Source organism: Sitodiplosis mosellana, unplaced genomic scaffold, assembly GCF_009176505.1.
Source record: "Sitodiplosis mosellana isolate CC-2019 unplaced genomic scaffold, AAFC_SMos_1.0 Smas_scaffold_1, whole genome shotgun sequence".
Taxonomy (NCBI): Eukaryota; Metazoa; Arthropoda; class Insecta; order Diptera; family Cecidomyiidae; genus Sitodiplosis; species Sitodiplosis mosellana.
The window spans coordinates 14,038,722-14,055,417 of NW_022595244.1; the positions used below are offsets into that span (position 1 = coordinate 14,038,722).

A 16,696-nucleotide genomic window follows, 5' to 3' on the forward strand; every position below is an offset into this window, starting at 1 on the left:
AACGACTAGTCTCGTTTCAGCTGCATATGTACGAAAAAAAAGCCATAAAAATCATGAAAAAAGGCAATAATTACTTTCACGATAAAAAGAAGCATGTGCCATACTGTGAATCCACGTTTTTGACGAAGGGCACGTGTTGACATTTATCTGTTCACTCGCTATTTTGTTTACACGATTTACAAGAAAATACCAAATGAAAACACAACGGAGGAAAAATATATATTTGAATGAATAAAAATGTGATTTCAAGTCAAAATTAGATACACATACATGTGCTGTGTACAATGTACATCGGATGCCATGTGTTGGAGGCGTTTGTCACGTTGACGTAGCTGAATGACAATCTAAAGTTCAGTTGTGCTGCGTGCACCCAATCACCATACAGCGATTATATGATTTCAATATCAGCAAGTAATGAGGATTCATTATTTGTTTGCGTATTTTATATAAGAATTATGGTTATAAACGTGCCGCATCGATCAACGTAATCAAGAAAGTTATTTTCGTATCACGCCGATAGATTCTTTTCGCATAATAATACGTGGTTTGCGTCATGAAATTCTCTCTTTTTTCGCCATTGTACGGTGTGTGGGTGAGTTTGACAAATAAAAACAATGTTTGCCAAAGAATGGTCAATTTGTGAATGTCCTAGAAACGGTGATAGGGCGAATAATTGATGGCAACCGGGAATTTTCAATGCAAATCGTTGACACGTTCTAAACCATGGGCAATGCCATGGGCTCATTGGCCATTTTATCGATCGAACGACAAATGTTCAAGCCGAATCATTATCAAACGTGTACAGTGTACACAAAAACCCTTGAATTAAATTCGCCTCAATTGAGTTTAGTGGCATCGGATTAATGCTTCATTTTTTTGGTCAGTTAAAGTGTCCAAAATAAATTGTATCAATTTCCATATAATTCAATTATTATCCGGCCATCATGCGAAATATGTTTGTTCACAATGTGATTATCACCGATGGTTTTGTTACTCTAAATTTAGTACAACTACAGAGTGGCCTCATTCGTATTGTATTGTCCAAAATTGCTCCGGTTCCAATTAAAGATTATGCAGATACGAATGGGAAAAAATTCAAGTGAGTGACGCACAATATTGCTTTGATTTTTTTTTTTGGGAACAACAATTGCTCAAAGTTTCTGGCATTGATTGTCCAATCATGTAATCACACGAAGTGACATGAGCTCATGAAAATGCCGCTCTGGACTCTATACTGAATTGTAAGAACAAGACTTACTATTAAGAATGATGTAGTAATAAATTGACAACAATGACAGCTCACCGCACAGTTACAATTGTGTTAATTGTAAATTATTAAAATGACTCGAAAATAATTGCAAATTTTTAAATTGATACTTTTGTACTCGACAGAAGTCAAGGTCTTTCATGTCTCATGGATTCGTGTCTGGCGGTTTGTAATACGTACAATATTGGCAAACATTTGAGTATTTCATTTAAATTCTTTTTCTAAATTCTGAAAATTGTTTGGATTCCATTCTTGCATCACGCACAATTTCCGTATTTTCACACATTTTTAATCTCGGCAACTGTACAAATATTTGACGAAAAAATCACAGCCGGCGACAGCAGGCGCGAGTGACGCTATTAACATACTGTGCAAACATGTGCTTGGTGTTATTTGGAAATGTGTGATAACAAATTTATGCGTAATCGAAGCAGTCACACTTATGTATCGCATTGTACGAGATTGTGTTCTTTTTATCAATTCTCTATGATTCTTTTCCGGTGCTTGAGTAGAATTTTTCCAAAGTGACGAATTGATTTAGAGCACAATGGCCCCTTTTGGATTGATAGAGTCTAGATGTAATTGGAATGGTGATGGAAAGAAAATTAATCAACTTGAATTAACAAGTCAATTGTTGCATCGCTCGATAATACACAGCGGCTGAATGAATCCACTGAGAAAATATTTGTTCAGGTTTTATTCAAAGTGCACAATAATGACCTGATCGAACGCGAATCGAATGGTCGATGACGTTCGCAAAATATATTTATATTAGAGGGTTTTTTTTCGCTCCAACTTGTTTGCGACGTATTATTATTTGCTTGATTACATCGGTGTATTTATTTTGAAGCAAAATTACTAAGCCGTTTTTTCCCTTTCCTGTTTTATTGACGCTCATTTTGTTTCTCTACAATACACGGTGTTTGTGTGAGCGCGTGTTCGCCCCTTGCGAAGTCGTCAAAGAATATCGATAAGAATTTCAGATATATGGATCTATAGTAATAACAATAAATGCGTTCGATTCGGCTGTGGTACAAGCTTTTTTGTCTGATTCGAATTGAAAAACACAACACCGTTCATTTTGATGAAGGTCATCGGATTTTGTGCAAGAGGCAAAACAAAGAAAAATACTTATGGGCTGTGAGGCAATCAGAACAGAATCAACGTCTTACAAGTGACGTCAACTCACCAATTAGGTATACGAGGTTCTTTTTTCTTCTTCTTCTTCTTCTTCTTCTGTGCTCATTATTCAAACATGTGTTTCAAGATTGCTGAGCATCTCAGCATTTCGTAAGGCACGGATATATCCGAGCATATCGACGACGAATACTGTATAATACAGTGGCGTGTGTTGCTACGTGCAGCCGCAACGACTCGAACGAAGTGTGTTCAGTTGATGTGGCTGCACGCAGAAACAACATACACATTCCGGTCGAGTCATTGCGGCTGCACGTAGCAACACACGCCACTGTATTATACAGTATGCGTCGTCGATATGCTCGGATATATCCGTGCCTTACGAAATGCTGAGATGCTCAGCAATCTTAAAACACATGTTTGTCATTATTCGAACGATTTCGTTTTTTTATTTTTCCATGTATTTAGTGTGGCTGTTTCGAGAGCACATTATATTAATCATTTTAGGCATATTGGAGAACAGTAGGCAAGAACTCACAAATAGAACAAATTGGCTCTGAAAAAAAAATCAGCACGATGAAGTGTTGTGGTCTTTGATTTCGATATAAATCGAACAAACACTGTCATTTTTTTTATATTGAAAAGATTTAAAAAAAGAGGTGGCCACTCAGAAAGCACCATATCCGTGGCCCACTGAGTTAGCAGGTTAGCGATCATCGACGATTGTGGGTTCTTATACACGGAGTGTATCAAATAACCAACACAAATCTCCCTCACGCTTACAGATAAAGCACCACAGCTCGTCATCGTGGTTGCCGTCCCACTCTGGTTTTAGCCAAAGTTGGTATAAGATATACTACAGAAATGATCCTGTGAAGTATAGTCTTGCCGGCGGCTAATTTTTCTCCGACACTTATGTTCTACAGTCATACGTTGCGTCAGTGAATTATAAAACTCACTGAAATGGAAAACGAAAATCAAAAACCAAACAGTACACAGAACACAGTGTAGTGTAGAAGCTACTTGGCTCGTGTTTTTCTATTTAGAATATAAACTGCGAGACTTATCGTCATCACAAAACATCAAATTATGTATTCAATCGTTAATAACGATTTGTTAGCGAGTGAGCGAAACAAGCATGGGTTCGTTCGAGCGCGCGCAAATTTGTGTGAGTTGTGTTTGAAAAAGCAAAAAAAAATAGCAACAACTTCAAACAAAGATTTATACGCGAACGGAACAGAAAAATTCAATGTCAAATCGCTCACTTATGCTGTTGCTATATTGCTGTGGATGTTGTTGTTGTTGCCATTTCAACATTACTATTTGTATAACAAGCGTGAGAGTTAGCAATCGGCAACTAACGATTAAACATACAGCAAATTCATCGGACATACGGAATAACAAACGGAGCAACGAAAATTAAGAGTCAAATATTTGTGAATACTTTGGCAATGTTTTATAGGATAAACGATTTTTTTTCCTTCTATTTCGTTTGCTGTTGCGATTCAACGACGTTATTAGCTGTATTAAAACATAGAAAAATATACGCTCTGAACGCCTTTTTTCTCGGCTGTTGCGTCGCCATTTCAATGTTTCTTTGTGCAATTTTTCTCTCTCATTGCTCTCTCGTGCAGGGCGAAACTCCTTTGTTTACGGTTTGCTGCGCTATTTTCGATAGCATATAAATTGCAAGTCTTAATCTCGATTTCATTGTGGGAATTGTGAGTTGGTTGAAATTTGACCCAAACGAACGGAACGAATAAGAGATTCAAGTTACTCGATTCAAAGTACATTTTCAACTCAAATGGTTCTCCGATTATGCCTTTTAGTTGTGAAAAATGACACATTCGCTTTCATTCCCAACGGCTATGGAATACCATCAAACCAAAATAAACAAAATCAATTAATCCTGAATCGATAAACGACCAAATAAATGAATGAAATTGATTCTATTTTAGTCAACAAATTATTTACGGCTCGAGAATTTTCCATGTGATTCGCTTGCGGGGCGAATAAATTTGAACGAATTTCGATTTTATGTGACAATTCATCGGAATGGAAAGAGTTGGTAATTTTTTATCGTTATTTAAATATCCGGAACGATTTCGAAGTCGAGCACATCATACATGAAATAACTGGGCCAAATAATATATCGTCAATCCAATTGATAAATATTTCGTTAACGCAATCAATCGAATGAGCAAGCGATATGAATAATTGAATGGGAAGACATGTCGAATCGAAGTGAAACGAGTCCAAAAAGTGAAAAACCTCATTAAAAATACCTCCAAATCCCAAGCATACATTGACGATTCCGTTAAAATCTTACAAGCGATATGAAAGTAGCACGTTCGTTGTTCGTTCTATACGAGAGGCTATTGAACCTGTTTCGTCGCCATTCTTTTTTAATGTCCCAGAAAAATGCTATGCTCGGACTTTGAAAGTCTTTTCCACATTACGTATTCCGAATTATCGCGCGCCACAATCAAAATCACCACGGACTACACTTCTACGAATTTTGAATGCAAACACACATTGTGATTGTGATTGTGTACAGTAGTGATATTATGACGGGCATTCTCAAAAAACACACGAACCACGTCTGTTGAGCAATTCACCATTTCTAAAGTGCTTTTATCGCACATCATTTGGGTTTTCCTTTTCCGCGTTTATGTTTGTGAGCGAAAAAAGAACGAAACGCAAAGCGGAAAGAAAATAACGGCGACTGTTACCTTTTCGGTTCTTGACGTTCGCTGCTTCTTTTGCCTTTTCAAGTGAAATAAGTAAAAAAAAACAATTACATTAGTAGTCATTGTTCGTATGCTCGATGCAAATGAAAGAAGTATATGCCGATGTGGCATGCTTTTGTCATCGCACCAGAAACGCTATTATTTGCTGGGTGTTGTCGTGTGCTGTATTCCATCCCATTGTGTTTACTCGTTGCGTGTCAACAAATGTTTATGAACAAAAAATCGATATTTGTTCTTCGGTTTGAATGCTTTTGATTGAATCCCGTCTAGCGAAAAAGATGAACGCCCAACGAAATCAGTGTGGATCCAAAATAATATAGTTTGAAACTTTGCAAAACATGAACAGAAGCAAAAAAAAACTTATTTGTTTCATGTCGAGAAAGGACAAAGTTAAAGAATTACACTGACTTTCACACCATGGCCAAGTGTATTACAGGTTCGCAAATACACGTTCGACTCAATTGCTGTGCGAGACCTTTGAAACTTCACCTGAAATTATCATACAGTGAGTACAGTCATTTTTATTACTCATGCTGCGGCTTCGTAGAACTAATACATCGGCTGACATGTTATGTGAGTAAGGAAAGCACTCACAACGACTTCCTTTTTCTGATGTTTGTACATTGGTTCTATACTGACACAGATAACACGTGCATTGAACCATCGTATCATTCACATGAAAATCACATAATGGATCTATTGTTATAATTAATGTGTGGTCGGTGTCCGAAACCTCTATAAAATTGTTTCGATTTTGTGTTATCATCATCCTGATAAAATTAGTCAAACACCAACCGACGAAAGAAAAAAAAATCTGATGAAGAAACAATCGAAATATGTGTGTCAAATAATTTATTTATTCATTGGAAAAACCAAGTGGGCGATAGAGAATAATCAAAGCGGTATTTTTTTCGGTACGTGTTTATATTCATGTTCGATATCGAGCATTGTTGTGGCATAAAAAGATTAAGCATCGAATTCCATTCAGGTCTAATTGTCGATAACGCATTCATTTCGTTTTCAAATTTCATAATCCAGTCCATTAGAAATTGGTGGGTTTGTTTCAAATTCCAAACATATAGCAAAACATAGTGTCAAAATTTCATTTAATATTGTACATTTTAGTCACCGAAAAATACTCCGATTATAAATGAAATCCGAAGCCAAAGTGTAGGTGTAACTGCGTTTTCTGTTTCACAACTCAACACTATGATCATTTCAATTTTTATGATTTTGCGCTGTTTTCACAATCGAATCTATTTAATACGTAAATTTCTCCACGTGCTTCACCGTTCACGCCATTGAATGTAAATTTGATTGCACCGTAAATTGATAAGCTAAAATTGTTGGCTGTCTGCAAAATGGTCGCAAAAAAAAGGGTAATTTGGTTTCGGTTCGTCATAAGTAATTGTATAGTTGTGTCATTGCCCAGTCGTGTCAGATTTCAAAATATAATGTTTCATCAAGCGCATTCAAAGTCATTAATTTTCTGTTTTTGTTCCATTTACTAGTGAACGGGGGCATTTTGAGCCGATGATTAGCTGATTGTAGCTGGTCTTTATGGTGTCAAAGATTATACGATTAGTAAGTTACTCTTCTGAATCAAGCTATCAGTGATTTGAAATCAATTGATTTTGCTGCTATTTCCACATATTATGGTCAATTATTACGTTTCTCATGCGAATTCTATTCGATTAACATTTTTTAAAACATATGACGAAGGTGTGATTCCAAGTGCTGTGTAAACAACAAATGCGATGATGATGCGAAATTAGAGTAATCGCCATCATTTTATGGCGTGTCACGATTGCGACGCGTCTTTATTGATGAAATTGTCTTTTGTTTTTCATTCTCTCTCTCTCTCTCTCTCTCTCTCTCTCTCTCTTTCACTGTCTCTCTTTTGGTTCATCGTCTGACATCCGATGTTCGCATTGTCTGCTGCGTTCACTTTTCAGCTCTTTCATTACATCAAACCGATTTGGCATTAGCTTGTGGATTTCATTTCTGTAGAGATATTGACATTTTGACAAATCATTCATAATAAAATTAATTCATTTGGGGGAAAAAGACGTCTAGCATTTCATTTAAGCATTAAGTTGACAATTCAAGTGTCTGGTGTATAGAAGACACGGAATTTCAATCCACTTTTTTTTTTCTTTCTTCTCTCTATCTTTCAAAAAGAATTTCACAACTAAAGTTCCATTCACTTTGATTATAATCTCCCCTACAAAGACCCAGCTCAGCTACACGTCCAATAGATAAATCAAGATTGTGATTTTAAAGTCGTGAACCGTATTACGCGCAAACACGGAATAAGTTTTGTTTTTTTCTTCATTTCTGTGTTGACGTTCCATTGTCGATGAAAGAAAGAGTAAACAACCTACAAGCACAAGTTTATCATTATCACATTGATTTATTCTGTTTACTTCTCCCCGATTCTCTCTTTCTCTCTCTCTCTCTCTCTCTCTCTCTCTCTCTCTGCCACTTCTGCTTTGCGTTGTTTGACTTTTGGCCGGTACTCCATCTGAACCACATCACACCACACTACACTACGCCATTGAAACGAAGGCAAGTTAGAGAAACCAAATAGCACTAACCGTGGAATCTCACCGAGACACGCTCTTGAAGTGCTTCACCATGGTATGTGATGTGCCGGTTACACAAAGATCGATTACACGAACCCATGCGTAATTATACCAAGCGTTCGTTGTCTACAACGCACTAGACAATACGACAAAAAAAAATCAACACAACATTCGCAATGGTTCACATAAATACGTAGTATATTTCAAACTCGTCCACATCATCTTATTCACACATGATACGCGTGCTCAAATTGATAATACAAATATTTGCATTTGTCTTATGGCTATAAAAATAACTAGGTTTTTCATAAATCTAAAAAAAAAATTTATTAATGTGATAACGCCATTTCAAAGTCACGTGTGAATGCGCTAAAATTTTTGCAGCAAATTCGCCTTTTATCTGACTTTAAAATGAATTTAGTGATAATGCACTCGGGAAACAAAGTCAATCGAGTCAAGTACGTTTATTTTTAGATGGCAACTTAAATAAATTCCGCTGATCATTTAGATTTATTTATAGTTCTTTGTAGAAATTTGGCAGGCCAGTCGATAGAAGCGAAATTCATTAAAACGAATAACGGAAAGTAGTTGAGATTGAATTCGGTTTGAAAAGTGTTTGTTGTTTCCGCATCTATTTACCGTGTACACCGAGAGAGTACCGAACCAATCAATGTGAAATACATACAACATTATCACCATCACAGTGAGTGAGTGCGAAAAAAACGTCTAAAAACAGTAATAGGTCGCATCCGTTGTGATTTCTATCCAAATTGTAGTATATCAGCGGAACAAAATCACAGCTATCAGCTAGGAAACAAAATCACATACAATTCTCAAAAGTCAAACCGCTTATTTCCGTGAAGCTAGAGCACGGCGATCGCACACGGACTGCAATACTCCTTTGTATGCACAAAGCAGCGAACTATTTGGCGTCATTATGGTTCGCATTTTGTCTGATTGCTTCGCATCAGTTTGCACGCAAATCGAACAGCGACTGCATTTTGTGTAAGGTATGTTGAAAATGCTGAGAGCTACGGTTACAATGTATAGAATATGGGCGAAAAAAAGAGCAAAAAATTGAGCTGAAACTAATTTATGGAAATGCGAAGAGCGTGCAAGGTAACAGCACAACAACTGTCATATTCTGAGAGAGTCACAAAGGTAGTGGCAATATATATATGTGTGTGTGCGTTGCGTATTGTTGCATATGCGTAGTAGAGTTTAAATGGTTAAACGGTTGTGTGTCGTTGTGGTTGCAATCGATTTCCGCGTATTATTTTTTTCCATTCTCTCTACTTGTCTCGTATATCATTTTCAGTATTAACATCAACCAGCGGCTTGTGTTCTCTTTCGAGTTTGAATGTTGCTCTTTTGTTCTACGGTCATTTTTTGTCTCCAACCATAGTAATAATAATAATAATAATAAAATGTATATAGGTGCATTGTGAACATTGAGTCACATTCAAGGCCAACGGCAAATGAATGAGATAGAAGCTGCATAAATCAGACGGTGCTGTTGTTGTTGTTGTTGCCGTTGTTGCTCTTTTTGCACTAGTTCTCTCACGAAAGATATTCTATTTATTGTTGCACACAGTTTTGCACCGCAAATCCGTATATGCACCGCGGTTTCAATGCACTTGATATTAATAAATACATAAATACGTATTCAATTCGAGGATGATGCTTCGAATGTAAAATATTCGCGTCATTGCAACGTGTATAGGCTATTTTTATTTCAATCACACGAATAAGGTAGTTAAACAATTATTTTATGTTCATTAATTCGTCGTCATCGTATGAGCAATTCATTTTACACACATGTTTTGTCTGTCATTTTTTTCATTATTCTAAACTAAATAATAAATCTATGAATTATCGCAAGAAATCTAGTTGAAAATTGTATTGAAATCCTGAAAAATAAATTTTAATTTCTCACTCCATGATAGTATGGAACAATGAACAGTGCAAAAAACAGAAACAGCACGGATACAAATGTTTTGTGAATAAACAGCACATTATTTAATTGTTGCTGAGAATAGATTCTCCGTTCTTTATTCAACTGGGATTTTTGTTTCTTTTGTGCAAAGTAATCATATGTATAGTAAGACGACGGTGTTTGTGCACAACGTTCCGTGTATACGCGAACCTGAACAAAAAGCGATCGCCGACAGTGTGTGTTTTTTTTTTCGTGTTTCGAAATCATATGAGTCATTGCATTATTCACGCTAAAACATGTGCACAAATGTGTTAATTTTATTTTATTGTTCTGTATCAAACAAACAAATCGCTTCTAGTTAGTTCTGAAATCATTCAGCAGCTTCTAGCTTCGTACAACAAAATTTAAATAAATTTCTTTCGATTAGATAAACAGGCAGTGAACCGGGAATTTTTTTTCGGTTTGTTCTCGGTCGAACCGAGTCGGTTCCAAGACGAAATTGTCATTAATTTTTGCAGTTCAAGAACCCCGTTGAGTGTATTTTTGTCTCGTTTCAAAGACTTTTCGTTTGAATGTGCTGATTACGTTTCACACGGAAATATCATCTTCATGAAATTTATATGGGATTCAATTCAAGCGATTAAGAACGGTGTCAAGTGTGCGTGAAGATCTACCAACAACAACAAAGAATGGCTCAACTCGTTGAGTGTTTCATATGCGCGCAAACCATATGTCGAATGTGACGACAAATGTCCAAATAGTCGCTTGCTTCTTTCATGTTGTTGTTGCTTCGGGTTTTCTACTCGTTTCGTTTTGCGTTTCAGCTGTCATGAAATTGAAGCTCCATCAGCAATAACCGAGAAATTGACTGCTAACGAATATTCCTGTTTTCCTCCTTGTTTACGTTCATGAATGTTCCTTCGAATTCAATTCGACGAAGAAAAAAAAACGTAACGCGACGACGAGAATTTGCGAATGGAAAACAAGAAAGTCAATAGCCTTATCCATTTACTTACGACGCGATGCGCGAGATGTGTTTTGCGTCGTTCTTTGTCTCTTTGTGTGTGCAGTTTTTTGTTGTTGCTTTATTTTAGTTTTAAACGAGAATTCAATAGTCAACGATCATTCTATGCTCAATCGTTAACAATAACATCAAACGCTTGAGCGTTACATTCAAAGTATATTGAAACAAAAATTTCGAACCCAGTGGGTTTTTGCGGCTTTTGCTCTTTCAAATCCAAAAAAAAAATCACGAAATTATTCATTCGTTGGCCGGCTTCTTGGGAAATGACTTGATGTATTTTAATCTCGAAATGTTTACAGCTCATGAGTTAATCAAAAGTCGTCATAACTGAATGTAGTGCGCATTTGATTTGTTCATCGATTCGGACATGATTGGCTTATTAAGTTGCAATGATTAAATGCGCCGAGTGAGTGGAACAGCTAAGTACTGAGTGTGTGTGTGCAACTTACAACCCATTAAATCTTGTATGCGATTCGAATAAAGAACGCTGACAAAAAAATGCATTGTATTTTTTCTCGCACTCATTTCATAAACGTCGCTTTGTTGAATTACATTCGGGCGACAGAGGAACGTATGCGAAATCCAATAGCAATCATCTGTTTATTTGCACTCACTTGCTTTGGCTTCGACATTAACATGGAAATTTTTTTTTTAATCGATTTAATACCAAGCAGTGATATAACATATCTGCTGTTGCGCTGCTGCTGTTGTTGTTGATAACAAACCGAGTTGTTGTCGCCATCGAACTGGGTGTGTGGTTTCTTTTTTTATTCCGCTTGGGCAAAGTGTGACATTTGAATACCCCCTTGGTTGTTGCAAAAACACAAGTGTTCAGTTTTCGTCACTGACGTACCAAAAATAACTGCTTTGTTTTGATTGTGATTGACAAATTTTCTTTTCAATTTGTTTATTACTTTCTATAAATGAACGCAATAAATCTGACCTCGGTCGCTGGTGTAGCTGGAATTTATAGCTAAAAAAATGTTCTCATCGAGTATCATATCGAAGAGCCAAACGCTCTGATACGTGTCAATTATTTGATTGGATCCGAGATGGGTGTATGCAGTTTTTGTTTCTTCCAGAAGCCATGTACATAGAGAGTAATCACTAACTGCAAATAACGACGAAGCTCAGCTGATTTAGCCGACGCAATTCGATTGGGTTGGGTGTAACTGTACATAGTAACGAGATTACAGAATATTTCCACAGCCACACACACAAGCACGGAATGATGAAAATCAAACGTTCAATCGATTTGAAAAATTGTTCAACTTGATTCAGCAATTGTGACGGGCGCACATGTTATTGACCTCGTTTCCATATATGCAAACTAGTTCAAATGCGATTGAAACAGCGAAACGCTCGCAATTTGTTTTTTCGTTTTTCTTTGACATGTATGTCGGAAACTTTTAATTTATGTTCGTTTACTCGCGAGCCCAAAATGTGTAATCATGTAGCATTTCATCGTAAACGATGAAAAAGCAACAACAATTGCTCAATTATCCAATTTAAAACGATGGCAATAGCCTCTGTCTTAATTGCCGATTAGCGTTTTCTAGTAAACTATTCTCAATTGAACACCCTCCGACGACGATGACCGCATAGTTACCGAACGCATTGCCAATTTTTTTTATATAACTCGCTGTGATTCTGTGCAAAAATGTGAACCTGTGCTTCGTTCTCATCGACTATGTGACTGTGTGTCGCAAAGCAATGAAGAAGAGACTTTTAGCGCCTGAGAGAAAAATCAATAAGCTGAAGTTCAAGGATTCTCTCTGGTGCATGCACACCGATATGGATTTTAATATTACCGCGCTACAATACTGAACCAGCATAGGAAAATATGGTTGTGGGATAAGGGAACAATATCGACATGAGCGCATTTTTATTCATTCGCAAACGATACATGAAGTCGTTTCGTAACATCGTGCAGCCGCATTGCGAATGAGCTAATGCAATAATCTCTCTCGTTCAATGGTAAAATATCAGAAGAAATATGCAGTAAAAGAAAGTAGCGAATAAAGCGAAACACAGAAAACTAGGCTGCAAAACAACTCTATCGTCATTTTCCGCCAATAAAAATGTGCCATTTTGAAAATATGTGTACGTGTTTTATTTTCTGTCTTCGTCTATCTCTCTCTGTCACTCGCTTCAATTGAAAGTTTACTTTGAAATAAAGACGAATCGTATGCAATAATCGCCATATCTTTATGTTAGTTTTGGCGTATGCATTTAATAAAGTGACTTATTGCATCAGAAAATTTTTGCGAATCAGTTCAATTTGTTTGTTTATTGATATTTTTTTTCTTCTTCTTTCTTAGACACACTTCAATGCAAAATCGCATCTCTTCACTTGTTTCTTTTTTCTTCATCTGTATGACATCCAAACGAGATTAGAGTTGAGAACGGAAAGAAATGAAATAAAACAAAAAATGGATTCGCAGAAAATATCTCTGACATGAGTCAGAGAATCGGGCACATTTCACAGGAAAAATAAGAGAAAAGAAATCCAAACAAATTCGCATTCACTCAACCCAATCGCATTGTTTTAAAAGAAGATCGACACGATTTATTTTTTTATTTGTTTGTTTCATCGATAAATAAATCTCCCACTCTCTTAGTAAGCGAATTTCCCGAAACATCTTTGCGCATTGAATGTGTCTCGGCGTATTTTACGCTCATTTTTTTCCCTCTTCTTTGTGTGTTCATACTTGAAGTCAGCTCGTGGATTTGGTTCCGTATTTTGTACGCTTAACAATTCGAAAAAAACTAGGAATCATAAAGTATACTATCGTGTATTGTTGAAACACATATGTTTCGTACTCGGTTGAACAAACAAAACGCAAACGAAATATGTATACACACAGCATATAGTATGAAAATGAATTACACCAAGAAAATCGCACACAACCACAAAAACCAACACGCACACTTTGACGCACTTTTATGCATGTGTATTTCTCATATTCAGTGTATGAAACGGCAGACAGACGGTGTAACGCAGAAGACGAACAGAACATCCGCACAAGGTCTGATGATAATCAATATGTAGTGGTACTTGGTGTTTTCGTTGTGTTTGTCAAAATGGTACGTAGAACGACAGCGCGTGGATTTATTTGTACGTCAAAATGATGAGCGAGAAAGAATGAAGGAGGAGAGAGGAACAAAAAAAAACATACAGAATTCAAACAAGACTGAACCGAATCACAAACCAAATCAAATCCAATTGTTTCAACAGAGAAAAATCTGCAGATTGTGACACAAAAAATAGAAGCAAAACGAGCTCGAACAGCTAAAAAAAACGGCACAGAATGCACATACAAAATGATGCAAATAGAATAAGAGATGTCGGACACTTACTTTTAATGCAGCTAAATTGTTGTCTCTGGCAGCGTTATAAACAAATATTTTATTATCCACCATTGTGTCAAGCATTTAGGCGATTTTTCTTTAAATTCCTCGTTTATTTCAAATTTTAATTCTCTTTTATTTAATTTGTATAGCAGTCAATACCAACAACGACAATCTCATCAACTTTGAGATGTTTGTTTGGTTTGATTCTCTTAAAAAGCACCGCTTCGAAAGAAAAAAAAAAACTCTCTTTTTAACACTTTAGCAACACTGCAATCACTTTGCTATATTTTCTGCGATGATTGTCTCTCTCTCGAACAATCAATACAAATCACAACACTAAATCTCAAGTAATATTTCGAAAAGAACTCTGGTACTTTTTTGTTAGTTATCGCAAATTGACTATTAAATCATGTGTTATGATTATTTTCGACGATTATTGATATTTTGATGAAAAGAACATAGAATCTGACATTCAGTATCAACTTTCTTTTCCTTTATTTTAGAATTAAGAAATAAACTCTTTGTGCGAATCTGACTTTAGTTTATTATTTGCATCACTTTATTGGCTTCGATAATTTCTTTTATACTTCTTCTAATTTAAAAAAAAACGCGAATTTTTTTTTGTTTTTCTTTCAAACTAAAACAAAAAAGAACAAACGAAAAATGGATATTTTTCTTTCTTTCTTTTGATGCGATCAAGTGAGCTTCTGTTGCTGAACTCGACTCGAATCGTTTGTTTTGCACTCTGCTCAGTGTTGCGCTTTCCTGAAGACTGATTCATTCCTGTCGAATACGAGTTAGATGAAGCTTACATACTCATTCGATCGAAATGTTGTTGCGACCGTGTGCGTTTGTGCAATGTATGTGTGTGGATGTGTAGCCATTAAAATATGATTCATTCAAAGTGAAAGCTTCGATTTAACTGAAAATGGATGACATATGGCGGCGAAAAGCTTCGAGCATGTCTTGGTAGGTCAAGTTGCTTTCGATAGATGGCGTGTGTGCAAATTCAAAAATCATGAAATTGTTACTTTTTCGCGTTATTCTCAACACAATCGAACTAGATGAAAATCAGAGATTTTTTTTTGGTGAATTTCAACTTTTGTAGCCGAAAAATGATTAAAGATTTCTTAAATTTCATCATATCCACAGAACCTTACTCTCTTGACTGGTAAATTCGTTCAAACAATAAAGAAGATCGCGAAAAAAAGCAATCAAAATTTCATGCATGGTCGAATTAATGTATGAATTAAATTAATCTGATTTGCTAGAAACAATGAACTGACGCTGAATACAGAAGAAAATTAGAGAAAAAGCGTGTGCTTGGCACATTGAATAAATCCGACAAATTGAAATAATAAAAGAGAAAAAAACGGTTTTCACGACATTATTTCTATTTATAAATCACATACTGGAATTTATGGGGGAGAAAAAATACGAACGCCAAGAAACAAAATCGGTGCAAGACGTAATTTATAAATAAATAATAACTAAAGAAGAAAAATCCAACCGCGAAAAAAAACACAAAGCAACACAAAAATTTAGTTCCATCCCATGACTAATGAACGTGGCAAGAGCAAAAACGAATTGCCGACACACAAGCGGCGAAACCGACAAAGCAGTCAAATTTCGAGCAATAATAAGGCAATCAACAAGACGAAGAAAAACAGTGACAGTGGAAAGAGGAGACGAAAAAAGGATCGTGACATATAACAACCCAGCAATCTGCTGCGGAAAAAAAAATTACTACACAAAATTGCATGGGGAACAAGAAATCGAAGCGCCAAAGAAAACAACACTAACAACAGGCTTGACATGAAATGATTTTATGTTGACGCTTCACATTAAATAACTGATATATTTAATAAACTCGCTGCCAATATAGGCAACCGAACGAGGAGCACACATACGCCGCACGTATCAAAATGGCAAATGTGGAAAATCGCACCCAGTATGTATACATATAACGCGCGCGTACACATGATGGAATCACACATGAAAACGCCGCACTACATAAAATAAACCACAATCAAAATAAAATTCCAAATAACGGGTATGATGTGAAATTGGCAAAAACAGCTCGAAACCACAGCAGTACAACCACCAAACTCATTTGCTCCAAATCGTTTCGAATATATATATTTACACACAATTATTTGTAGCTGCTAATATTCGACACACATACACACCGCTTAAGAGCACATTCCGAGTTGCTCGCCTTTACACACATATACCCCATTGTTTGGTTATTTTCCGACGAGGAACAAGCAGTTCCATATTTTCCATCTGCACAAGTTTTCCCCCATTGTTGTTGTTGTCGTCGTCGTCGTTGACGTCGTTGTTGGTTCACGAAACGGTTGGTTGGTTTTGCATGCGAATGCGCTAGAAAAAGATATAACACATTATTACGCTCTCGAAAAGTTCTCCGAACTAGAGAAGCCACCGAACAAAAAAAAAACAGGGAACGCAGGGAACGCGGAGACGACGGCGATGGAGAGTGAGCTTGAAGTTAATATGTATGGCAACAGGGTGAAAGAGGAAATGCGACGTGCGTCCATAGCTACACAATTTATATATGGCATCAATCCATTCAATTTAATGTGAAGATTATATTCGTTTACGGGTGCTCTCATTTCTATTTGT

The 16,696-nt window shown here is 36.4% G+C and overlaps 1 protein-coding gene and 1 non-coding gene across 3 annotated transcripts in view; both read right to left on the reverse strand.

The window, feature by feature from the left end:
- Window positions 1-16,445, reverse strand: part of LOC129580275 (protein fem-1 homolog CG6966) — a 27,405-nt gene extending 10,960 nt beyond the window's left edge. The window contains exon 1 of one of the 2 annotated variants that reach the window (XM_055470542.1): window positions 14,060-16,445. In XM_055470542.1, coding sequence (XP_055326517.1) covers window positions 14,060-14,134 — 75 coding nt within the window. In that variant the 5' untranslated portion in view covers window positions 14,135-16,445. The remainder of the gene's footprint in view (window positions 1-14,059) is intronic. The other variant, XM_055470543.1, reaches the window with a different exon arrangement.
- Window positions 3,067-3,291, reverse strand: LOC129564725 (small nucleolar RNA U3). Its single transcript, XR_008687543.1, has one exon. It is a non-coding gene; the product is annotated as a small nucleolar RNA U3 (small nucleolar RNA).
- Window positions 16,446-16,696: the final 251 nt, after the last annotated feature.